This window comes from Balaenoptera acutorostrata, chromosome 2 (assembly GCF_949987535.1).
Source record: "Balaenoptera acutorostrata chromosome 2, mBalAcu1.1, whole genome shotgun sequence".
Taxonomy (NCBI): domain Eukaryota; kingdom Metazoa; phylum Chordata; class Mammalia; order Artiodactyla; family Balaenopteridae; genus Balaenoptera; species Balaenoptera acutorostrata.
This window is the reverse complement of record NC_080065.1, coordinates 56,562,062-56,589,622: the sequence shown is the minus strand read 5'-3', so window position 1 is coordinate 56,589,622 and position 27,561 is coordinate 56,562,062. Positions and strand designations below refer to the sequence as shown.

The 27,561-nt window shown below is 40.8% G+C and overlaps 1 protein-coding gene across 7 annotated transcripts in view; it reads right to left on the bottom strand.

The window, feature by feature from the left end:
- Window positions 1–27,561, bottom strand: part of MAST4 (microtubule associated serine/threonine kinase family member 4) — a 569,167-nt gene that overhangs the window by 324,229 nt on the left and 217,377 nt on the right. For 2 of the 7 annotated variants that reach the window (XM_057539995.1, XM_057539996.1), the window contains exon 1: window positions 7,436–7,489. The exons of 4 other annotated variants lie outside the window; for them this stretch is intronic. In XM_057539995.1, the coding sequence (XP_057395978.1) occupies window positions 7,436–7,474 (39 nt within the window). In that variant the 5' untranslated portion in view covers window positions 7,475–7,489. Of the gene's footprint in view, window positions 1–7,435; window positions 7,490–27,561 lie in introns of those variants that run through there. One more of the 7 variants, XM_057539998.1, reaches the window with a different exon arrangement.

Here is a 27,561-nt window from a genome sequence, read left to right as displayed (position 1 = left end):
TTAACATTTTAGTGCAGTTTCTTGCTTTTAGATGATGATAATGAAGAAAAAGAAAATAGGTCCTTCATAAATGTTAGATATGATGGATATTTTTTAGCCTTTTCATACCTCATTTTAATTCATTCTCAATAATTCTGCAAATAAGTGTATTTTACCAGTGAGGAATTAACCAGCCTGACCGAGCCCATACAGCTTAGTGGCAAAGATGGTCTTAAATACTCCAAAACCCACAGGGCTATCCTACACGTGCGCGCATGCACACACACACACACACACACACACACACATTTTTATAGAATTGTACATACATTATGTATACAGATTAGTAACCTGTTCTTTCCCTTGCCATTACTGTCAAGCTTTTGCCCATATCATCAAATATTTGTCAAAAGCATGATTTTAATGGCAATAGTGTCTTCTAACACATGTGTTTCACAAGTTGGATGCCAATCTCCATGCTTTTGGTTGCTTCCAAGACAAATGTATGATTTCTAGGACACTTTAAAAATCTATCATGGGACTTCCCCGGCGGTCCGGTGGTTAAGACTCCACATTTCCACTCCAGGGAGCGAGGGTTTGATCTCTGGTCAGGGAGCTAAGATCCCACATGCCGCACCATGCAGCCAAAAATTTTTTTTAATTTAAAAAAATAGATGATTTTATAAAAACTAATAATAAAAATCTATTGTTACTCTTATTTAAAATGTAAGTTTCAAATAAATTCCAACACCCTATTTGATTTCATTAGACTCTGGTGCCAACAATAAAATTATTGATCCCTGCTTGCATATTGATCTTTGTAAGTTCATGTAATTCTTGATTTTTATATTTTATCTAGTTTATTGATTATTTGGTCTTTTAGTCTTTTTTTCTTGTCTTCTGACATTATTCATTATTCACTGTTTCAAATGCAACGTTATTAAATTTTTAGGTCTTACCTACTTTGAGAAATATTTTCAGGCAACTTAAGACTTTCAAAAGCTATGATAAATGAAACCACACAATTCTTAAAAAGAAGGAACTAAGAGCTAAACCGTGAAGAAGTGGTGGCTCATTTTATCTACAAACTATTGCAACTGAGTATGAAACCCTGTCCTGATCGGCTAAGACAAAAATGAAGACCAAGCCAGCTCTCATTATCTGATTATAGAAGCAAACTTGTTCACCTAGAGAGGAAGAAACTTTTTGAGTACTGACCTCGAAGCAAATTTATCATGTGGGCGTAATACAGAATAAGAGACAATGCACAACATAATGGATAAGGCTTCAAGGGGAGTTTTACAAAAAGTGCAAAGATGTTCACTCAGAGCCATTTCTTTTAGGACCCTCAATAAAAGCCAAGGACATAATGTGAAGGTGTAATTCGGATGGACAGTCTACGTGTGATAGGACCTGCCGGAAGGCAGAGCTCAGGGAATCCTGGAGATGAATGGTAAGAGATCTCTTGGGCTATTGCTCTCACCCGTCACTTCTCAGCCAGGGTCTGCAGAGCAGAGCGATTCAAAATTGAGATTGTTTGCAGGACCTGAAGTGCAGGCATGCTGCATGACTGATTCAAAGGAGACCCACGTGCTTCAGTGGAAGGGGAAGGACTAATATTCTCCCAGGAGGATTAAGAGCCTGGTTGGAAAGACATCATTACACAAAAGTCGGAAACGGTTGGGGGCCATGACTTTTCAAAAAAAGCAGCTCTGAATCTGTTCAAATGCTTGAACTCAGTTCAGGCCCCAGAGATCTGTGCCTATGAAAGTTGAACACTGTCTTTGGCTGGCAACTGCTAAGAGCAAGGGGCAGTAAAACACATGCGTGCTATAAGCATGCTGCATGTACTTCCGCTGCCCAAACAGATCTACTCTCCACCCTATACTGGGCCTTGGCGTTCGGATGCATGGACCACGCACGGCTGGGGGCTCCTGTGCCCCTCTGGTTTCTGTTGGGTTTCGCTAATAGGGAGCACCGGAAAGAGTGCAGAAGGAAGGAGAAAAATAAGGCTGAGATGTCCCCGTCCACCTCCCTGCAGAGTCACTTCGGTCTGTGTCCCTCACCTACGGTACCTGTCACCTGCCTTCTCCATCTCCAGGTTCTGTAACTGCTCCCTCCCTCGCTCCTTCAGACCTAGTGAAGGTAATGGCTCCCTGTGGCTTCCAGATCCTTAAACTTTGCCTACACCCTGCCCACACCTTTTAAAGCATCCCTTTTATAAACTCCCCTCAAATTATCCAACTCATGCTCACCATCTTTTTACTGCCTAAGGCCCACCTGATACCCACATTCAATTTAAAATCACACTATGCAAGGCTCTGTGCCGATCCAGAGGGCAGTGAACTAAGGTTAACTGAATAAGTACTACATGCCAGAGGCTGTGCTAAAGGTTTACAACTGCCTTCAGTCTTTAAGCATGTATTGTCTCCATTTTACAGCTGTGGACACAGAGATCAGAGTGGTTAAGAAACTTGTCTAAAGTTACAGAGCTACTCATTGTCACTGGACACTAAGCCTCAATGTGTTTGTAGTTTCATTATAAGACACTCAAATCAAATAATTTTAAAATAATGTATCACGCAATAGGATTAGGTGCACAAGTAAGTAAAATAGACAATGACTATTATAAAATTCAGAATGGAACATAGTAATTATGGAAAATTTCAGGAAAGAATTATAGTTTACTTTGGTCCCGAATGAGCAGGGAGAATTGGAGAAAATAAGGAAAGGATATTGTAGGTAAAGGGGATACATCAAGTCTGGAGAGGGGGTGATGGAACGGGGTTTTGGAAGGCACAGAGTTGGAAATGAGACCAGAAGAGTAGACTGAGCTAAACCAGAGAGAGTCAGGTGCGTTTTTACTCTATCCTCGAGTAGATGATGCAAAGTGGGGATTTTAAACCAGGGATTGATGTGGGGATCTACAGCGACAAGCAGGATGGAATGGAGAAGGACCTGGACACAGGGGTACCAGACAATACAGACAATTTAGGTGTGAAAGAGGCTGCCTAGACTCTAGAAGTATTTTTAATGTAGAATTGACAGGGGCTGGTGACTGCAGGCATGAGACGGAGAAGTCAAAGGTGGGAAAAGGGATGACCTGGAGAACAGGTATTGCCTTGACAGAAATACAGAGATGACAATTTTCTGGTTTATTAACAGCTGTACCAGAGAATGAGAAGGTGCAAAAGAAGAGCTAGTATTCAAACCTGTTTATCTGATGTTGTTTTTAAAAGAAGTTTGTTATGAAAACAATTCTTAGAGTACAAAATAGAAATTTGAGTGAACATAAGATTTTAAGGGCACCCCATCCTTACCCCTTTGTGGATCAGGAAACTAAAACTACAGTATTCTATCTCTATTTCAGAGGCAGAAATTCAACTCCTTCAATGGATAAGAAACACCACTTGGATGTGACCACAACGGGTCTCATTGATTAGGTACTCATCACTACCAAAAGTTCACGTGCCATTTTGATTCTTTCTGTCCCAAAGTCATCTCTGTGCCTTTCTGGAACCTCTGGAGATCAAAAGTACCTTATCCCAAAGTGTAATTATCATAAGTGTTTCTATTATAATCCTCTAACTAGACTTCTTTCCTGTAACCACCCAGAGTCTTCAAATAATAGGAACCAGGGTAACACTCCCACGTAATGATCCTGTTATTAAGTTCAGGTGAGTGTAAACACATCCATAAGCACATTAAAGTTAACACAGAAGAAACACTGAGACATTGTGACTGGAATAACCTACATCCAAGCACTGCTGACACCCAGTCAGAATGTAAGAGTCCAGAAGAGTCTTCTCTGTTTTCTAAAACTGAATTCCAGACCAAGGCCAGGGGAAAATCAGAGCCTAGGCCAAGGTAAGAATGTTAGGTTTTCGTTGTTGTTTCAAATAAGGTTGGGGGATGAGATCAGGTATAGGGGAAAGAGAAGCAAACAAAACAGAAACCTAAACACAAATCTAGAAATCTAAATTATAAATATTTAGTTGGTAACCTCGTCATATCTGAAAAAAAAATTTTTTTTAACATTCCAGCTGCACGTGACAGTGGACTAAAATGGTAATATTTAATTGGAGAGGGGAGAAATCAACAGAAGATGCTACCAAGCAAAGGAAAGCACAAGAGAATGGCAGGAAAGGATCACAGGAGGCCTCTCTGAGATACCCCTCCCTCTTTTAGTGCCTTCTTCCTGCTTTAATGATGTCCGTTGTTCATTTTTCTCCAGCCTTGGGATCTATCACATTAGGGATAGGGACACTTTCATTAAAACAAATAAAACGGAAACACATAACGGAAATCACTGAAACAATTAATTTCCCTGACAGTTAAAAAATATGACCCCTGTTTAAGGGATATTAGGCCCGAAAGGAGCCAGTTATCCTTTGACAAATTAGACCTGTCTAGAAATTCAAATTGCCCCAAGTCCAAAGTCTGCCCAAGCCCATCCACCCGTCAGAATTTCCCACGTTTGGAGATGCAATCTGAAAAGTTTTCCAGATTCTAACAGGGGAAGCCATTGGGACCTCTTTCTCTCATTCTCATTTCAAAGGCAGTGATTGAAGTGCTATCAGTAGTACTGGAAATATTAATACAGTCCACAGAAAAGATGGAAACGTGCAGTCACTTAAGATGAACAACTAAGTTGTGTTGCCATTTTATGAGGTAGTCATGCCTTGAGAAATTATATGTTCTGACTAAAAATCATTTTTCAAGGTCCAAATTTTAAAAACACCACTAGTAGGCCTGTGTTTTAAGAGCGAGAGGTACTGAAATTCTAAAAATAAGTTCTAAACATACACTGCATTATTCTAAACACATTCTGAATTATTGCAAAATTAAATTTTAGAGAATTATAATATTCGTATGCTCCATATTTTTGACACAAGGCTTTAAGTTATTTAAAAAACAGATCTGTTCCAATTCTAAGCATCTAACACTAAGCATCTATTCAGTGTAACAGGCCAATAGATTCTTATTATTAGGTAATATATTCTGTCATAATGACCCCTGTAAATAATGCTAACTGTCTTTATTGGTGATTCTTCTAACTTAAAAATAAATTCAAACAACAAATACGGAATAAAAACATAACTATTTCATCTGACTAGTAATGATATGGAATGTTATAAAGAATAGAAATCATCTTTGCTTTCAACAACGTAATACTTATTGAGGACCTTCTATATTCCAGTGTATTTATCACATGACCTTTAACTTAAAAAAATTCAGTTATGCCTATCTCCCATGTAGTACACTCAAAAGTCATGTTACAGCATGCATTTTACAGAAGAATAAACAGACACCAAGAGGGTATGTGACTTGCTCAAGATTACCTAGCAACACAGTCAGAATCAGTCATACAAAAGTGTAAGTTTCAGCCTAGGTTCACTACATGTATACCTCATTTACATGTTGAAATGTTTCATATACAGTAGTATGTATTTGTAAATTAACTTAATTTCTAAATTCACCAGGTGGCGTTGCTCTTAAGAACTCTACAGCAACATCATTTGTAATACAAATGTATACTTACATCTTGTATTTTGTAAGTAGTTTCCTAATATTGGAATTTCTTAAAACAGCTACTCTGTATGTGCAATGTCTTTTTTAATAAATATTGGATATAATGGGAGTAAAAGAATAATAGGCTTTGTTTAAGCCAAAATAAAGTTGTAACTATGAGGTGGCAGAACTTTTACACACTGTTATGTTACTATTTCTCACAATGTGGAGAGTTTTATTTCATTTAAAATAGAAAGCAGACATTCTTTATCTATTATATAGTAGAATATGGCAGGTGTAGTAAAAGTACGTTAAGTACAACGAAGATCTAATGGTCTAAGTACTATATTAACTAGCAATGTTTCCTTTGTTTTGTTGCAAATCTTAGAAAATAGCTTCATTATTTTAAATAGCCACAATAATGATTTCTTTATTTCTAAAATTAGAAGTTCTATGAAATCTATACCCCTCAAAAGCACCATATATCTTAATCATATCCTCTGAAGTTGTGATGATATGTATTACAGAAATAAACCACGAAAAAGAGTTTCTTATCAAAAACACATTTTAAATTATCTAAAATGAATTAAAGGAAAGAGAAAACTCTCAGCAGAATTGCCATCAACATCGTAATAATCTGAACCATTAGGAGTTTAATAGAGTTTATCATCTTTTTAACAAAGAGTCTTTCCATATTTAACCAGCGACCCCAAAGAGGACGTGAATCCACACAAACAGCTGTGCATTACCAGAACTTCATAGATGTGATGAAAACAAAGAAAAGGAAATCCACAGCAGTGACTAACTACACTGTACATTCAAAACAATGACCACACTGAAAATCACTAGAGTCAGTCTGTTTACTTAGGTTTGGAACAATAGATGACATTTAACCCCAACTTTTTTAATCCCTCTTTTGTTTACCTACAAATAATCCTTTAGTTTATCTATAATATTATTATAATATTAGAGTAACATGAATAATATTAGTATTAGTAACTGACATTTAAAACAAAAAGCAGACAGCTAGCCCAGCTGTGAGTCAAAGACCATCAAGGAATCTCTGAAACATTTCTACATGTGCCGTATATTCGGTCTTCCCAAGCACTTTTTTTTTTAATCTCAAAAATAATGAATGAGAGTTTAACGATGGCTAATGATTAGATCCTTTCGCAGAGAAAACTACCACTTACACACAGGAAAAAAGAGTTATCAAGGAGTTAAACATACTAATTTTGAACATATTCATATTTTGGCTTCCTGAAACTTACAAACGGCCAAGCAGATGTTTTTTCCAAGTTTTCTGATCTGCCAAGTTTTGACTTGGAATACATTTGTATACTAAAGTCAGAGTCATTAAATTAGAGAAATTTGGGCACAAAAAGCAAGGCAGTAAGACACATATCTTTCCTCATCTCAACATAAACAAATTACAGGGAACTTTGATTGAGCTGCCAGCAGAAACTTTCATCTCACTGACAGGAGGAAACATCCCAGCAGCTGCACACATCTGCCAGGCGATCAGACAGACGCTGCTGCCTGCCGTACGGGCTGATCCCGACACAAAACTGAGTCCCGTGTTCCCAGAACTGAACGGAGTTGCTGCCCTCGACAGACTTCCCCGACTTCTGACAGAATGCCCAACCGGCTCCTCAGATGTCACTGCCAGCCACGATTTAACTATTCTTGAACAGCCAGCAGAAAAAAAACAAACAACCAACAAAGTCTCAAGCTAAAAGTCGCATCTATTGTCTCTGACAAAAGAGCCTTTCTCGTTGAACCCTGTGATGGGTCACTTAGCTCTGTAACTAGAGACTTAGCGTATTCACGTTGCTAAGAACTGTGCACATATTTGTGCCCAGTAAAGGAATGAAAAGGGAACTTTGAAATCCTCCACGGCTGGCCACTGGCAACCCTACATTTCAAGAATGGAAGGATCTCCTACCTGGAGCCCTCTTCGTCTTAGAATGCTGGACTCATCCATTTCCCCCTCCGCTTTCTCTGAGCCTCTCACAACAGTCTAGCCATGCTGTACTACCTCTACTTCAGCACGCTAATTCAGAGCCCAGCAGCTGCTAAACACTTACATCACGCTCTAGCTGATTGGAGCCCGGGGTCAGCTGGTCCCGCTTAGTTATTCACTCCAGCAACTTCGGGGATCACGGATGCTTGCAGTTCGGTGGGAGAGCGCAGCAAGTGGGCTCAGACGCCTAATGCATCCATCCAGGTGGAGGAGCCTCTTGCTAGTAGATAGGAAATTGCGGGAGTCCTGTTTTTTTTCTTCTCCTTCAAAATACTGGCCCTGGCATTCCAGGTGACCAGAAGATGGCTTTCGGCAGTGGCCTCGGGTCAACCCCCTTCAGAAGCAACTATAAGGTCAAGGTGGCTAAGTAAATCAGCGGTGACAGACACCTCTGTAAAAGGCAGCTGCTGACTGGGATGGTGAGAAACTAGGGCACAGCTGGCCAGCCAAGCAGCACCACCATGCCTGGCGCTCATCTTTTCTGATGGCATCAAAGAAAAGGAAATGTTGCAGAACACACACGCTGCCGGAAAACCTGAAAACAGAGGGCTCAGGGCGGCTGTTCTCCAGCCACAGCGGGTGGAACACCTTACCCATCCCAGCGTGAAAGCCAGTTCATTTACATAAATACCTTGCCGGTCGATTCCTAGCCCAAAGATACAGTTTAGATTTTTAATTTCCCTTGTGATAACAACTTCGTTCGTTCTGTTGATACTGGACCAAAATGTAAAATGGGAGAAGAAATTCTAAGAGCCATCATTAGTTGGAATAGTAACCTATTTCTAGTCCAGAAGCAACTAAAAAAAAAAAAAAAAAAGATTCCCATCATGTGCAATTTCACAGTCTGTTTCAGCTTGTTTACTCCACTCATCCTCATCTTATTTCAATTCAAAGCAACCAAGAGATGAATATTAAGTTTTCATTACTGGCCTAGCACAGGAGTAACAATATACGATGCTACCAATTTATAATAAATTATTCCCCCTTGATTTCTCTTCTAAAGATATTTAAATTGAGAGCATAGTATGGTCCTGAGAAGCAGACACTAGGGCTACCTGTAGTTTGTCTCAGAATTACCTCTTCCTTCACTTTATCCCTTACACAGTCCTTTTTTCTTGAAAGAAAGGTAGTTAGGAAGGCAGACATAATTTTTTTTTTAAAAAATCGGTAATTTCTGTTTTTTACCTAATCCAGATAACTAGCGATTTCTAAACATGGGGGGTGGGGAAGGAAGAGAAAAATGGTTCCTTACCCAGCCACCTGCTATTACACTAGCTTTCCGTCTCTTTCTGGCTGTCAACACACTGTTAGGCTTGCCATCAATTGATTAGATTATGTCATTAAAAATAGCTCAGGGATTTATGAATCTAACCACGGAGGAAAATTGATTGCATTTTATGTTCCCAAAACATCTTTGCCTACATCTCCAGACATACAAAGGGAAACCCTGTCAAGAAATGTCACCCCTCCCTCGCAGACGCAACCTCGGAGAAGGGTATCAGGGTATTTTTTCCACTTAGGCGTGCTCATTTGATACCACTTAAAGGAAGAAAACCCCAGAGAGTTTTTTTGTTCTTGTTCTCAGGTGGAGGAGTAATGCCACCTCTAAAAGCAAAGAAAAAGCACAAACCTGATTGTTGCTCAAACCAAAATGTACCCCCAAATTCTAGCACAAAAGATTTTTAAGATTTTTTAAAACTACATATTTTTGTTTAAATTCAAGGACAAAAAAAGGAAAAAAAAAAGAAAATCTAGGGGTGGAAGGGAAGAATCAGTGTGCTATCTGTGGGAGAATCTGCAAAGCTGGTGGAAACAGATCCCATCCTTGACAGGCCCACCTGTACTTTAACCTTTTCCTGCAAAAGGAAGGCCGGTCTCTTCAATGAAAACAAAAGGAATGACAGTTGTTGCCCTTTCTCCCTCAATTCACCCTCCTGAGAGACGAGGTTAAACAGCTCCTTGAATGTGAAGTGCCAGTCTTCAACAAAGTGCCTTGGCAGGGGGTCAGAATATATTTACCAACTTAGATGTCACTGTTATCTGCCCACAGAGGCATAAGAAAGTCCTAACTGAATTTAGGAAAAACAAATCACGACCCAAGAAGCTGAACTTTTAAAAAGCAAAAGCCGAGCATGGTGTCCTTAGACGTGCTTGTGATCTGAGGGCTGTGATCTTCGTTGCGCTGGCCCTTCTAGAGAAAGTGGGGTCTGATGGAGGACATCAAGTTCCCACTAGAGAAAAGGAAGGGAAAAGACTTTTCCCCTTCAAATAAAGATCATAGGATGCCAGGAGGAAAAAAAAAAGTAGAGCCCAGAAGTATCTTTTCTGTGGCCAATCAAGTAAGCTGGTTGGAAGTGCTATCAGAAGACGTTTCGAGGATAGAGTGACAAAAAGTCAGGTGATGTGTGTCCCAGATAAGTGGGTTCTGTGCATCTTAGGCACGTGGCACCTAGACCTGTTTGGTGGCTGGGAGTGATAAAAAGGAACTTGGCTAAGGGTGAAAAGTATGTTTCTTAACAAAGGAATATTCTGAGATAAAAATCTAGGTTAGTATTCAACCATTAACTAAGTCTAAGATGAGGATTATGACCATTGCACCATCAAATCTAGTATGAAAAAATATCGATTCCCTGTCAAAATGTATCACTTTGAGAAGTGATACACATACATTTTAAAGAAATAAAACCAGCCAGAGGCAAAAACATTTGGGACAAAAATGAAAGGCTGCTGAAAAATAACATCAAGCAATAACGGCTTAGCAGAGGGAACAGTAAAACGAAAATTGCTACATTTACCCTTTGCTATATATTTTCTCATCAAGATAAGCCATGTGTTAAAATGCAATAAAAACTTCAAATGATGACACTATTCACAGGTAATAATTAGGAGTTAGTCTAATTTCCATTAATAAACTCAGTTTTCCTGCAATTTTACACCTTGATGGAATATTTTCACAATACTGTGAGTCAGTTCACAAAGTACCAACCTCAACATGTATAGCTTTTACACGTGTATTCAAATAAAACCTGGTAGGCTTTGTCATTAATTGTAATCTAAATCCAGGAGCTTCACAGTACTTGATTTAAAAAAAAATTATTTGTGTGGATACATCTCATGCACACTCTACCGTAGGCATAATTTACTTCATAGAATACTCAGCATCTGTGGACACTCTAATAAGGGCCAAATTCAAATTTTATTAATTGTAAAAATTAATTAATAAATGGCTCACAGAAACAAAAACAAGACCAAATCCAGAGTGAGAAAAATCAGGGGAGGGGTGGGAAGCGTTTGGTTAAGTATTTTCACAAAGGGAAAGGATAAGGTCTTGTGATCACTGACGTCCACGTAATGTCATTTGGTGGCAGGATACAGGTTTGTCACCTGATTTACACAGTCACATATTTCTCACAAATTTAAGAACCAGTTACCGCTCCACTCTAGATCCACATTGGTTACGCTACAGTAAATGCACCGTCTGATCTTACCTACTCTTCAGCAACTGAATGTGCACTGGGAAACGGCGGTGAGGAACACCGTGAGGAATTTTTTAAGCACCACAGATGGGGGACGTTTCCAAACGTAGCCTTACCTACTACACTCCACTGGCTAAATCCACTCCCTGCCAGCAGCTCTCAGCCTGTGGCTCCTGGACCACTTATCCAAAAGCCACGGAGGTGACGTGTGAGGGGTGTGAGAGGGTAAGTTCCTGGTGGAAGCAGGGGCTTCCCTGTCCAGATCTGCCAGGGGGAGGAGAGTCGTAAGAACACGGCTGTGACCCTATCCCTCATCTCCGCAGAGTCCTCAGTGTGCTCGGAATGTGATTTCCAGTACCATCGCCCCAATCTGTGGTGGGATTTCCCCTTAATGTCGCTTTGTGTATCTGTGGCAGCGATTACTACGTAGCAAGACAGACAAGTACCCACAAAATGCATTAACTACCATATCCTGTCTGTTGCTTTTAGACAACAGACCAAGGATTTGTACATCTCTGTTCATTCATGAGGGAAACCAATATGGCCAAGTGGATAAATCCCTTCATTCAGTCATTGATTATGTCTTCCACTCACAGATAAATGCCAGTGGCCAATGAGTATGTTGTATTTTTAAAAAGGTAATATAAAGGTCATAAAAAGTTACAAATAAGAAACAGGTCATTCATGAAAATGTATATAAAGCATCCATTATCGTGAATATTATTATTCCTGTGTCAATTTAAGTGGTAAAGAGAACCCTGAATGCCAGTGACCAATGTAACTGTGAGATCTGCTCAAAATACATATAAATATTTCAGTGCTTATATTTAAAATCCTTCTTAATTTTAGCACTTTACTTTCCTCCATGTTTTATTTCTAAATAACGATAGCTAACATATATTGAGCACACAGTATATGCCAATCACGGCTCTAAGTACTTTATACAAGCCATCTCATCGAATTCTTGCAACAGCTCCATGAATTAGCTATATTATCATCCCCATTATACAGATAAGGAAGCTGACATCAGAGAGGTTAAGCATCTTCCTAAGATTACACAGCTAAGGAAAGGCAGAACTGGGATAAGAACCCTGACAGGCTGACTCTTGAGTTGGGGTTCCTAACCGCCCTATTGCCTCTTAGTGCTTAAACAGAGAAGGAAAACGTGCTTTCAAGGTGAAAGGAACACGTGAAAGGTGTCAGATTCTTTAGCTTCAAAAGGCAAATTAGCACATTCTAAGCTGTCAATGGTCAGAACACACCAGAAAAGAGCATTTGGCATCTCAGATTCCTTGGCCATGTGTCTCTAAAAGACAAAAGGAGGAGGGTCTCAGCCGCCTTGGGGCCGGAAGGGAGAAAGGTGCCCCTGGGCAGGAGTGCGTGGAGGAAGAGGGCTGCCAGAGAAGAGCTCTGGGGCGCGGCTCTACTTCTTAAATGCATCTGGGCCTCCAGAGGCTTCCCTCTTGGAACAGCTCTTCTTCACCCTTCTGGGTCCAAAGTTATACAGTTCTAAATATACCATGTACTTACTTACAATCAAGTGAATTCCACAGAACTAAGGCCCCCCCTTGCAGTTGTTGAGCCAGCGTACTACACAGCCCCATTAATTTGTGGGCTTTTGGCAGCTCTTCAATCTCTAGTCTGACACTCTTCCGTTTTCTGGAATTTACCACTGAAGGCACTCTGTAAATCACTCTTTCCTTCCAGGTGAAATGACTCAGGGCAAAGCTGTCCTGGGCAGTGCTGAGAAGCTGAAAGGGAGGGCAAGTCCCAACCCTGACTTTTCCTTCCGTTTTCCGGAAGTCCTGACTCCCCAGAATCCTCAGAAGAAAGTACCCTGCCCTGAGAGCCAGTGCCCAGGGCAGGCTCTAGCAGCCAGACGCTCAGGTAGCTGGGGGAAAGTCCCTTCACTTCCTTGAGCTTCAGTTTCTTGTTTGCGAAATTAAGATATTACTATGGGCTTAGCAGTGGGAAGCTGGGAAGAGCAGGAGGCCACCTGCTGGGAAACTGCAAAACTGGTCCCAGTGTCCTCAAGGTAGGAGCAGCCCGTGCCCCTCACTCTGGACACCTGGTCCCTCCCCTACTGACTCCACAATCATGACTGCAAACTCCCCTTCCTCCTCCAGGCTATTAGCATCTCATCGAGCACCTGCTTCGCATGCCACTCAGCTACCTGCCTGGTTCCAAGCCTCCTTCGCCGGGCCGGGAACACGGGAGAGGCTGGGGGCGAAGCTCAGCTTCCCCGGCAGTCCCTTCCTCATCACTATGCTCCCAAGTGAGAAAGCAGCGCTCTGACACCAGGGACGCGCTGAAGCATGGGGGCTGAAAAGCACGCTGCAGACTTCAGTGTTAACTCTGAAAGCAGGTTAAATGTCTGGCTACAGTTGACACTTATCTTCATCCCCGCCTAACACCGTGATATTACAGCATTAGTCTAATCTTCAGAAACATTATTTATTAAAGTAACAAACAAGTGAACCAGAGATGGACCACCAGTGTCGTCAGTGCCCAAAAGTGTAAAGACACCCAGAAATAGGTTCCATTCCATTTAAAGTCCCAGGAGATACTATGCTCAGGAACAAACACCGAAACTACAAATTACCTTGTCCTATATTTTAAAATGGTCATTTAAAATTGTACAATAAAGTTCAATCTTGAAGGTCAACAAAGGTTAAAAAAAAAAATGCAGTTCATATTGCATGTGCCTTTTTCTCCCCAAAGAAAAAATTTTAAACCTGTCAAGGAGACTAAAACAAAGGGCTTGATGCCTTCTAGGGAGAGGAGGAATTTTCCCACTCAAAAGAAAAGAGGGGATCTAACGTCTTCCCACTGATAATACACCAAAGTCTGAATTTATCCAAAGAGTAGCATTTTCTAAAACACGTTTCATTTAGCAAAAATTGCAGGTGGTGTCAGTAGCAAGCATATGCCTCTGAAATATGCTGCATGCCAGGCTTCCTGCATGTAGCTGCATTTCCCATCCTGCCTGTAATCCTGAAGACTGTTACAACGTATGCAATTGGGGATTTGCACAATGTAACATGCATGATCTCACTTAAGCCTTTTCACAAGAAAGCTATATTGTCTTGACATCTGCATCACCTTTTTAAATCTAATTATTTCTGGCATATTAGCCATCAAATCACCACCGACAATATGACAGGAATCATGGTATTGAAAAAATTACATCCTAGGAGGAAATAATAAAATATAAATCACATACGTAATTTTCTTTTGAACATTTTAACAATGACAGCCTCATATACATATGAAATATAGCAGACTATCCTCATAAATGCCCCAACATCAATCACAGAAGGAAAATATTCTCTACTTTGTGAACACACGGATCCAACAAAATATAGCATTTCTAATAAAACGGGGTAATACAACTTCATTTTTTTTCATCGAGGGCATTTATGAAGATCTGACAATGGAAAATAGCTCCAATATTTTTTTTTCAATTATGTCCCTTCATCTCCAAATGACACAGCCAACACTGGGACCGTAAACTAACATTTAGCAAACTCCTGTATTTCATATTAATATAGATGGAGATGGGAGTAGATGAGTGAACTGACATTGGCCGTACCGCCAGCATAGGGTGCCTGCCCATTGTATGAGCTTCAGACATGAGTATGTCAATCTATCTATATGCCTGATAATACTCCTGGCATCAACTAAGTACTGATATTTTATGAGCTTCTGAAACAGAGAGATATTTCTAAAATTATTCCTAAAGTGATGAGATCTACCTAGAGATAAAAGATGAAGATTATTTTCAAATTTTAAACTCTATTGTCTATATTCTGAGTTTAACTACAGAATCAGAGATTATAAAAGCACTTTCAGGCTACGCATGCAGTAAACTTTTCTTTTTTAATCCTACAGTGACAAGAAACTAAGTTCTAGGTTAAATGTACTGTTACCTATCTAAACCTCTCAAAAAAAGTAAACACAAGGGGAGAAAAGATAAGAAAAATCTTCTAAGAAGAAAAATCAAGCTAGTCACCTTGGAATTTAAAAGCTGATTGACCAAAGACAGCATGCTAAATAAAATTAGCATGGGATTTTATACACGAAGTAACCAAGCATTCTTTCTATGTCTCTGTATTTGCATTGACATGAATTATGATATAGATCTGAAGAGACTTGAGCAAGCTGTTTTAAACCTGACGATCATGTCTAGAACCTTATTATACCTTGAGGCTCCAGGTTAGATTAATTCTGAAGTTTTGCTGGGAACCTCATTCTGATCTTGTTTGGATTACGTACAGAGAGCCAAGCACTTCTGGTGACTCTTCTGCAAATACTGAGGAGCCAAATAGGTCTGACAGGTACATATTAAAATGATTTTAAAAATAAGTGGCTTTCTTTCAGGCAAGCAGGTGGCAGTCAGATGTCCCCCCTGAATCCTGTCATTCTACTGCTCCTCACATTTGGTTTGCCTTTCTTTCCATCATCCTGCACTAACACGTCATCCGATTTAGAAGTGAGTAGAAACGGGGCTGTGCCTGAAATTCATTTTCAGTTGACGGACAGTAAGTACTCCTTGGAACTCTATCATCTAACATGGTATGCAACGTGAGTTCCACTTCTCTACGAAGATATTAACTGTCTTCCCTGAAATGTACTCTTCAGAGAAGTACAAAATGTACTCCAGATTCTACCTCATTAATCCTCATCAGCTTCTTTTGAAGGAGAAAAGGAAGAGACTGGTCCAATTTACCAACAAGGAAAGTGAGGCGATGAGGTGAAAAGAAGAGCCCAAGGTCAAGGAAACAGTAAAAAGGCAGAGCAAACAAAGGAATTCAGGCTTCTCAGGCTGGGTCCCAGTGCCCAAATAGTAGCCACGTTCCAAAAATACCTCCCCTCCCTCCTTCACTTTTGTGGTTCTTCCCACCACTACTTCAACAGCAATTCATGGGCAAGGGCTGCCCTGTAAAACTTTCAAACAGACAAATAAGAAAACCAAACCTGTGCGTTCCCACACATGCACACGCATAGGGGAGAAACAGAAGCATTAACTGAAGGTCAGACCAAGGAGACAAACTTACGAAGTCATATTAAGCACTACCTGATGACACAGTGCCTCTTTCTCTCTCTAGTTCAGTAAGAGGATGCTGCAAACACAGCACTTAAATTACAAGTACACGCACCACAAATAAATCGGGTTTTTTGTTTTCGTTTTGTAGTGGCAGAGTTTCTCTCTACACTACGAGAACACACAGTCACGCATCATTACTCAAAATACCATGACTCTTGGGGTCACATTATACATTTAGTCCATGACTCTCATCTAAGACCTTGACGAGCAGCCTCTCCCAGTTGTTCCTTTCTCCATCTCTTAGCCCAAGAAAAATACTCACTTGCCTAGCTTTCTTAATAATATTTTAAATTATAAATGTAATAGATGTCTATTGTGGAACATCTGGAATAGACACCACCATGTCACCTCTAATTTACTGAACAATGATTTAGGACCCTGATTTTTTTTAAAAACACCAAAATATACATGCACTTTCATATATACAAGACATGGAAGTTTCTAAAAAGGGGTCTTGAAAATAATTCTTAAAGTAAAACTAATCAGTGGCTTTCACAGACTGAAATCAGTATGCAACAGTCTTCCCAAGGTAGCTGATTTAATTTCTCTCTAGTCTATATGAAAATACAGCAGGGGCTCTGGCGCATTCTCCTTAAAAAATCAAGGAAATCTATCTCAAGTTTTACAGGCTGATATAAGGTCACTATGTGCTATTTGAAATCCCCAGCTCATTCATTTATATTCATTAATCTTAATGATATCATTAAGGCACAATGTGTTTCACAGAAACTAATTGTATTTTGCCAGAATCAAACATTAACAATTATGCCTCCCATTATCACCTAATAAAATAATATAAAATTTTAAAAGTCTTAGGCACATCACTGAATATTTAGCCTGGTAACTGATTTGCATTTTTAATGCTACAATAAATTTACCAGATTATCATCAGTTAGATAAACTAATATTCTTTAAGTAAGGCAGGCAATAGGGAATTCTTCCCCTAGAAATCAACAACACTCTACACTTCCTTCCTTGAACTTTATTGAATACAGGCTTAGTCCTCCTTTTTCCCCTTATCTAAAGCTGGCTTTTGTGACACAAGCTAATACCACACAAGAGAACATATTCTTCTTTAATTTTATATACTTATCATCGCTTTAAGAAAAGATAGGAGACTAGGAAATCTAGGCTCTTCAAGTAAAGGAGAAATATCTACCTGGGCAGTAAAAATGCCCTGAGTCAGAAGTGCATGAATCAACTTGTTTAAATCACTGTATTACTATATCTATATATCTATATCTATATATATAGTATATATCTATATATATCTATATCTATCTATCTATCTATCTATCTATATATATATATATATATATAATGCCCTTGATTCAGAAACCAATCACTAAACAGCTGCTATGGGTTAGGCATTAAGATGGATATTGAGAATAGGAAGAGGAAAAAGACTCAGTTCCATTGGAACATAGTCATGGGATCTAATACACATGAAAAAAACAGACAAAATACAAGGGGATGAGTGAAATCACATGGACAAACATACACTCAAGGTGCTGGTGCTGCAAAAGTACCAAGGAAGGATGGACTCAGAAGGGTGGGTGGAGAATAAGGGAGGTTTGGGGAGAGGAAGTAAATGGTGGTTCCCAAATTTATCTGCACATTAGAATCACTGGAAGACCTTTTATAATTTCCAAAACCTAAAGCCACGCCCAGACCAATTAAATCACAATCTTGCGGGTGGGAGGAGGCATCAGTAGTTTCTGAATCTCCCGAGGTGCTTCCACTGTGCAGACAAGCTTGGGAACCACTGGTCTAAAGGGAGTGGGACTACTAAGTGGGGGAGATAGGGAAGATGACAGGAGCTCAGCGGTAAGAAGGTCTCCACTACTTACCAGTAAGCTCCTATCATCTTCCCTGTAAGTGATTATTCAACTTGAGAAAAGGGCGAGAGGAGACAGGTGATGGGAAAGAGCAAGGAAAAGGAAGGATTGATTCCTGTAGCCATAAAAGAACACCACTTTAATCTCTTTTCACCAAAGACTAGTATTTCCACGGAAAGACAAGGCACTTTTTGTACAACCTTCCTTTAAAGTTGAAGTTCAGTGAACTGGATAAGTCCTGTCTTGGTCTTACTAAACACATTACTATGACTCAATTATTAAAAGCAAACAGGATCCTTCATCTTTTCCTTCTTGAGGTTTCCCCAATGCCACCAGAACTCTGGTGATGATTTTATACCTCACCTGACAACCTTGGATGCCTGTCACCACTCTCCTCCGGGACAGATAGGAAAGGACATTTGTGAGGAACCTGTTAATTGTGTTCTTTAACTGTCCTCTAAAGAAAACGAAACACAATAGGACATGTGTATCCTGACTGTTTTATCTATAGAAAATATTAATAGATTAACTCTGATTCCATTTTGTCAAACAATACACAGAGATTCCTCACCTTAAGCCATCAGGAAAGATATAGACTTCTTTAGGGAAAAATGTGTAATGCAATTCTAGTACTTTGCTGGAAAGCAGGAATTTTTAAAAAATCCTTACTTGCCTTCTGAAATGCATGATTTAGAAATACGTTACCAGTTTCACTACTCAGTTTTCAGAGGGGACACTTGTATTTAAGGAGTGAAAATGCTGCTTCCTTTGCATGCTTCCGAAGAAGTATCTTTAACTATCTTTGAGTATAAAAACCATAACACATTCTTAGCATGGAGTTGCTGTTTTGTCACGTGTTTAATTACATGTACATTAAGTTTCTAACAATGCATTCCAGGAACATGCAGTCTATTCCTTCAAGAAGTTACACCTAACATGTTGCACTAAAATGTTTTTTTTAAAGTTACTGGAAGGAATTTCTCCAGCTCAAGTATTCAGCATTTTCTGAACATAATTCAAACATACAAATCTGATACCAAAACATCTATCATACATTATTCTCTAAAGCTCAAAACGCTATCATGATTAGCAGCATTCTCTTACTTGTAGCAGTAATCTGCAGCCCAAATGTTGTGGAAAAAATCTCCATGTGACGTGATAAAGGATTTTAATTTCAACCAGACATTAGCTCTTTGTAAGTTCTTCCCCAAAATTTCCTTACAATGAGAGAGTTAGTTTTACATAGTCCAACTGTTTGTTTGTTTTTTCCAGTTGACTTCATGAACCACCCTGCACACAGGGCATACCTTTTGCTCACATGCATTATGAATGCATCTTTTAAAAAATCCTCCACGTGTTTACTTCTATCAGCTACAAATGAGATTTGCTGAGGCGCCACCTACTGGACAAAACACCATTAGCAACAGTGCACTTCACCTTGATTCTTTCTTCCAGCTTTTAAAACTCTGGATTTTCTCTGAGTTAATGCAGATGAAGATAGGTGAAAATATGTTTCAGAGGAGGGTGATCTAACAAAAAACACAGAGTATGACCCGTCAAGGGTGCTCTAGGTGACGATGTTTTGAATGCTCCTGATGGGAGCGCTGGCCTCTTTTTACCTATCTACAGCTGCTCCTCACGCTTAACGAGGCACAAGGGAAGCAACTAAAGGTCACGAGAGATCCACGAGAGGGCGATGCTTGCTTCAGACCAGGATGAAAGTGATCACCTCCCTCCCAAGCTGATGAACCTCCCAGAGCTCACCCAAGTAATGATTCTAGCTTTTTATAAATGCCATCATGTCAGTGAGGTGCGCACCCATCATACACAGATATTTTGATTTCACAGTTTGTTACTAGGTCAGGTAACAACATAAAACTCTGAAAACTATCCAGAGACCCTCCTTCCCCGAAGTTCCAGAAGGAGACAGTTATAAGATGGGGAAAGGCGCCAGGCAAATACCACTGTCTGTTCATGTAAAGCTGCCCCTGGAGACCCACCTCTCCTTCCTCTAAACCCAATATGGGCCTGGGCTCAGGCAGAGCCTGGGGCGTGTTCAACATCTCTCTCCTAAATTGCCACAAGCTAGACAAAGAGGACGAGGACCTTTTCAGAGTCTACTGGTCACAATGCCCTTCCAAGGACAACAATGGAAGAATACACTGTGCAATTCTGACTTTGTCTCCCCTTCTATCAGGTTTGCACCTAATATGCCTTCCTTCACTACCAAATACTGCTGACCACAGAATCCTTTTCTGTTTCAAGCTGTCAGACATGAAAATCCTAGGTTCAGAATTAGAACCACCCATTTCTTCTCAATGGGTGAACTATATACCTAATGCCATTCATTGAGCACCTTTATAAAGCTGACAGGTCCCTATCTCCTGCTTTGCCCATTCGGATAATTTGTAAGTGGAAATACACAGCAATGTTGCCAGGCTCAGAAACATTTTGTTCAGAAGCAGTAGGCTAGAGGAAACTCCTTCTTACATCTGTCTTTCCTTTAGGGAGGAGATACGGCCTGAGAAGCACTAGAATGGCAACTGAGCCACTGAAATCTACTCCAGGTCCTCCCACTTAACTCTTGATTGCCCTTGAGAAAGTCATTTAATCAATTGCTTCATCTGATTTGTCTCAGTTTCCCTAAGGGAAGAGAAAATACACTTGCCCATTTTTACCCTCCAATATTTTATTTTGAAATTTTTCAAGCCTACAGAAAAGTTAAAAGAATACAACATTCCTTAGAGTCTTCACCTTGATTCACCAATTGTGAACATTTCCCCTAATGTTTTCTTTTTTTGCTATCAATATTTGTGGGAATACAATGCAGACTGTTTTTTTCAACTTAATAGGAAAATCTTGAGATGAAAAGCTCCACAAGCAGGTGATCAGTGATCATTAACTATATACTGAGCAAGACTTCCCAAGTATAATTTTTATCAGGAATTAGACTTCTTTAAAAAAGTAGAACTGCAAAAGAGTTCTCACTAATGTTTCCCAGGAAATGCTTCAATAAGGACGGCCAGTCAGAGGTGAACCCCAGAATCATTCCGCTGCAGAGCTGGAAGTCATCCATTCCAAACCCTTCCTTTTAGAGACAGGAAAACTGAGACCCAGTGAGGCTGCTTCTTACCACTATAAATAATACACTCACAAGAGTGGTGGGAACGTGAGAAGGAAGACAAGAGAGCCAGGAAGGTGGGACGCAGGGAGTATGAGGAGGAAGCCAGGCGTGGTCAAGGGCAGCAGCTCCCCAAACCCACTGACATTCACCCACGGCAGCACTGTCCTCCCAGGGCGATGCAGGACAGCCTTCTCTCCCGGCACCACAGCCTTACATCCCCCTCCTTCAAAGGTCTGACCCTGCGTCACACACTCCAAGCATTTCTATTTTTCCTCTTTGTCGTTATGCTGTTAATGTCTCTTCTAACTCATTATTAAACACAGGTTCTATGGGAGCAAAGATTCAACCACGGCCAGTGAAGCTTTACCACGGGCAGCTTCGCAAGACAACCCCCTCTCTCAGCCAACCTAGGCAGGGGCCTCTGGAGGACACACAATGCAAGTTTTACGTTTATTGAGCCAGGTTTCTGGGTTTTATGTCCGAGATGGGATTTCCTCTGTTACTCTGGTCTTCTGCTCAAGAAATACAAATGCCTTTGCTTCCTAAAATTATCTATGGCCACTTTCAGAATCCCTGAATCAATAAGATTAATTCGGCAGCAGAATATGAATTTTCAGGAATACATCTATCAATTGTTTCTTGGCATCCTTCTTGGTCCAGCATGGCTCTGTGGTCAGCTCGGCACCCACTGGCTGTGCCACAATGATGCTTATCGACAGCACGCTAATGCAAAAGATCACACCATTGTCCAGCGGGCCGTCTCCAGCCTTTTATTCTGTTATTTGCTCTTCTCTGCCTCCAGACTCAAACACAGACCTAGGCTGTGGATAGGTTTACGGTCAGCCATCAATGGCTTCATTTGTAAAATTAGAGCACTCCTGAAGCCTTCCATAAAATACTTCTAGGAGCTTTGATAAATTATAGCTCATGTACACAATTACAGTATCAATCCCTGAAGTCACCAGGTTTTCTGTCAGCCCCTGTTGCATTCACACCTATCTTTTTAATATCTTTTCTCCTTTCTTAGAAAAAGTGTCCAAAAACCTGACAGGCACCATTATTTAAGGAGTGTGCAATGCCTTCATCTTCTGAGAGAAAAAGGACTTTCTATTCCTTATAACATATCCATTTGGCTTCTTTACAAGCTACTGCACTGGGACCAAACACGTAACTAAATCAAGATGCTGACCAGATTATACTTCCCTAACACGACTGACTAGTAAGACGCTAGCATTCTCACAGCAGATGTCATATAGGTCAGAGCTGCAGGGCTTTTCAACTTGTTCGAGAGTTGACCTAGGGACTGTTCGGGTAATTTATATGATGATGTCTCCCAGCCTCTCGTGCACTTGAGTGTGACCACAGACTGAGTTCCAGATGATGGATGATGGGGTAGATGTGTGCCACTCTTTAAGATCTGTCCATGAACACTTCCCATGCAATTCCTGCCCATATACTATTACTATCTGGGTGTTAACACCCAGGGTGACCTTGGAAAGGATATAAAGATGGCAGAACGTCTGTCAGTCTGAGTCCCTGAATGACTGCATGGAACAGAGCACATCTCTGCCAAAATGGCCTGCAGGTGAGGAAGAAAAACTACTGTTTATAGAAACAAACAATAACAACAGTAAATAAACTTCTGAGCCATTTCTTCTATACAACGCAATGCACTCTATGTCACTCTGATTAAACACTGGGAGAAAACTTACCTCACCAACAAACTACAAATCATCCTAAAATAATGTGTGCAAGCATTCTCACAGCAGATGTCATACAGGTCAGAGCTGCAGGGCTTTTCAACTTGTTTGAGAGTTGACCTAGGGACTGCTCGGGTAATTTATATGATGATGTAGCCATGTGATGAAATACTGTAACACAATTAAGATGGACTCAGTAAAGCTGTATGTGCTAATATGAGAGATCTTCATATTAAATCAAAAAGCAAGGTTTCAACAGTGTATGAAGTGTTTCAATTGTTTTATTTATGGAGATATACATATAATTTTTTTTCTGCAACAAGTAACAAGAAACAATTACCAATGAGTGACCTTTGGGGAAAGGGACAAGGAGGAGAAGTGAATCGTTTTTTTATTTTATACCTTTTCTAATATTGTATATGTATTACTTTTTATAAAAGTGTCAACAGGGGTAGCAACACAGTGGGTTATTTTTTTTCTTTTTCATACACTTTTGTACAATATTAACAAAAGGTTACCGCTAAAATGTCAGAGCACTGAAGGAAGGATTATATCAATGGAATTGAATGAGCTTTTTTCCCTCCTCCAAGGCAGATGATCCCCCAAATGAGGACACTGTGAGGTAGCTGCTGATCGACTGCCCGTCGTAACCACACGGTACTGAATTTGTATTGTTGTCATGGATGACTGTGAGGCTTTCCTATCTGTGTATTTGGAACTCAGGGGTCCCTATTTGTTTCTTAGAAAAGTGACATACGGCAAGAGCATTTCCAATTAGTGATCACCGAGGAAATGCCTCGAGAGCCAGCCCCTTATAAATTCTCTCCCAGATGCATTAATGCACCTTTCCCTCTGAGTCCAATGCTATTTGGCTAAATGCCACATTCTGTGGGGGAGAAAAAGCACTTCAGTTTCAAACTCTGGAGAAAGGCACCAGGAGAGAAAAATGCAGGGTGAAAGCAGCATCGGCTGGCACACAAGCGGTCTCTGGTGGGTCTGGAGTTAGGAATGCTCTCTCCTAACCCTGGGGGAAATCCTGGGTCTCATTTAAAAAATATCCTCAGAAGAAGAGGATGTCATCAACCTGCTCATGTTCCCAATAAAGTACAAAAATGCAACTTTATGACTCTGGGCTCATCTCTTTTGCCTGGGTTCAATTTCCACGGCAGCGGAGAAAAGGCTCACCCGGGACACAGGCTCCACATCCAATATAATGCAGGCTCTCGCTGAGCTGTTTTGAGATTTCGTTTATAACAGCTGAATGCAATTCCACCGGAACACAGACGTTAAGGCAGAGAGAATGCGTGTTTAAATATTCTGAGATACAAGGGTTATGCTAGAGGCTCAGGTACCACGACCAAACGGAGGGCAGAGAGGATGCTGTTAGTCTAAGCGAGGATTCCGGAGCACCTTGCATGTGCTGGCCCTGACCTAGGACCACAGAGGACACAGAGACACAGGCTCCTGAGAATCTGAAATTCACAGCGGGGACAGGCGGGTTAAAAATGACAAGCAGCTCATGCAGCTCAATAACAAAAAAACAAACAACCCAATCCAAAAATGGGCAGAAGACCTAAATAGACATTTCTCCAAAGAAGATATACAGATGGCCAACAGACACATGAAAGAATGCTCAACATCATTAATCATTAGAGAAATGCAAATCAAAACTACAATGAGGTATCATCTCACACTGGTCACAATGGCCATCATCAAAAAATCTAGAAACAATAAATGCTGGAGAGGGTGTGGAGAAAAGGGAACACTCTTGCACTGTTGGTGGGAATGTAAATTGATACAGCCACTATGGAGAACAGTATGGAGGTTCCTTAAAAAACTAAAAATAGAACTACCATACGACTCAGCAATCCCACTACTGGGCATATACCCTGAGAAAACCATAATTCAAAAAGAGTCATGTACCAAAATGTTCATTGCAGCTCTATTTACAATAGCCAGGACATGGAAGCAACCTAAGTGTCCATCATCGGATGAATGGATAAAGAAGATGTGGCACATATATACAATGGAATATTACTCAGCCATAAAAAGAAATGAAATGGAGGTATTTGTAGTGAGGTGGATGGAGTTAGAGTCTGTCATACAGAGTGAAGTAAGTCAGAAAGAGAAAAACAAATACAGTATGCTAACACATATATATGGAATCTAAGGAAAAAAAAAAAAAGGTTATGAAGAACCTAGTGGCAAGACGGGAATAAAGACACAGACCTACTAGAGAATGGACTTGAGGATATGGGGAGGGGGAGGGATGAGATGTGACAGGGTGAGAGAGTGTCATGGACATATATACACTACCAAATGTAAAATAGATAGCTAGTGGGAAGCAGCCGCATAGCACAGGGAGATCAGCTCGGTGATTTGTGACCACCTAGAGGGGTGGGATAGGGAGGGTGGGAGGGAGGGAGATGCAAGAGGGAAGAGATATGGGAACATATGTATATGTATAACTGATTCACTTTGTTATAAAGCAGAAACTAACACACCATTGTAAAGCAATTATACTTCAATAAAGTTGTTTAAAAAAAAAAAATGACCACCAGCCAAACATTCCAACATAATACATATTTTTAACAATAGCTGAACACTCTCCTGAATTTGATTTCAACTCTGCATGATCTTCATCTTTAAAGTATTCTGAACCAGGAAACATGACTTATTTGATTTGGGGCTGTATATTCGATGTTATGTCAAACTGAGTTGCTCAAACACAAATTGAGCTTTGCAAGCCAGAGGGCCTGCCGAGAACTAGGAGAACAGGGCCCAGCACCTAGCGTTTTAGTTCCTGCGCCATGCTTGCAGCACTACCCACCAGCCCTCCTGAGTGTTCCTTCGAAAAATTACTAACAGAAAACCTCCGGCAACATTTTGAAGCAGTGCTCCTCACAACAAAATGACCGACAAAACATGAATAATTCGATTCCTGTCTCTAGCTTCGTGAGGTGGACACCATTGATGAGCCCAGGATAAGGATGTATCGGATGTTCCCACTTCATGATTGTCTGCAGAGCTGAAAAAGCACTTGACACAGGAGAAAGGGCAAGGGGAGGCAGGGGTCATAAAGACCAGGGTGACACTCTAAACATCATCCTTGGGGCTCCAGTCAACTGTTCTTTCCTAGTCTAGCCTCAAGGCAGAGGGAGGTAGACACTGCCATCTAGAGGCATGTAGGGATATCGGCTCTGACAGCAGCCCAGTCAACACGAAAGGGCAGTGGAAGTCTTGAGGAAGCCGCTGCCTGAGGGACACACTCGTTCAGGGACAGGTCCCCTGCTTGTGTGAGGAGAGGGCGTGCAAGGAGGAAATGCCCAACCAGACAGGGCCGGTTCAGCTCCACAATTCCCACGAGAGTAAGAATGGAAATTCCTCTGTGAGGGGGAAAGTGGGCACGAGGAATGAGGAGAACTGGAAGGGATCACCTGAATAAAAGATGGGTCAGACGTGGCACCCAGGACAGAGGGCTAGCACCTTCTGAGACACAGAAACCTCTAGAGTTCCACTGCCAGAGTTATGAACCACAGACACGGAAAATGAGCAGAAAGAAAGCCAGAGGGAGAACTTAAAATCCGACAGGTAATCAGCCAAGACTGGCATCTTGGAAAGAAACAAGAGATGTGAGCAATGAAAAGTACACATGTGCTGTCATAAGATACTGAGATGCACATAAAGAAAAAGAAAATCTACGTTTAGAGAAATGATGTTAAGATTGCTTGTATATTATGCATGATTTCTGTCCCAACCTTTTAAGAACATTTTCTAAATTTCCTATGGGAATTTACCATCCTATGACAGAAAAATAAACCTTACTTTTTAAAATTAAAGAACATAGAAGTTATCAAATCCTGAATATCCCAATTGATTGACTGGATCTAAGATTCCTGGGATAGAAAGCTAAATAAAGTTCTACCTGATCAAAACTGTGGTTTCATCTGCCCTGGTATCAGATTCCCAATCTTTCCCTCTTAACGAAGAGCTTTCTGCACTGACAGACTCAGATGATGGTCTTATTCAGATGTGAGTCTGTCACATCCTTTAGCCTTGTGGGACAGGTTGTAAGCTTCAAACTTTAGTGAGAACTGTTGCCACCAGCAACATCAGCTGCATCTAATTTCATATCAAATTGAGATTTGTTTAAAATGCCAGACGAGTGGGGAGCATTCAGTCCTGTTCAAGCCTCTCCCTGCTGCAACAGGACGAGGAATCCAAGGGTTGTCAGGCCGCATGGATGAAAGGAATTGTTCCTGTGCGCTGTCAGTGCCCATCCCCTTTCGGTACACCCTTCTCATCAGCACAAAAGGCAGAGGATGCTCTGAAAAACTCAGAATAAAGGCAGTATGGGAAAAGAGCTCATGCCAGCAAACTGGTGGGGTCGGTAACTTTTCACTTCTTTTGTGGGCTCTTGTAACACTGCCACCAAAAAAAGTTTCTACAGCAGAGGACATCTCTAGAGCTAGCATGACAGTTGGTGGCATTTATGATTTCACAGCTGCAAGTTATAAGGACGCTTGGTCACTCTCTTCGGGAAATCAAAGAAGCAGCCTCTGAGATTGGCAATGGAGTCTAATCTCCACATGGAGAGGGGGTGCCGGATCGCATACTCCCGCCTCCTGTCTCTGAAAACATCCCCACAGAACTTGCAGACCCGCTATCAGCAAGCTGCAGTTTCTTAGGCTGGTGGCGGCAACAGTCCATGAGTCCAGCTCCAGGGAGCAGCCAGGTCCGGGGTTATGTGTTGCACAACTCCACGAAAACAATCCACATTAAAGCCGGGGTGAGTGGTGCCCT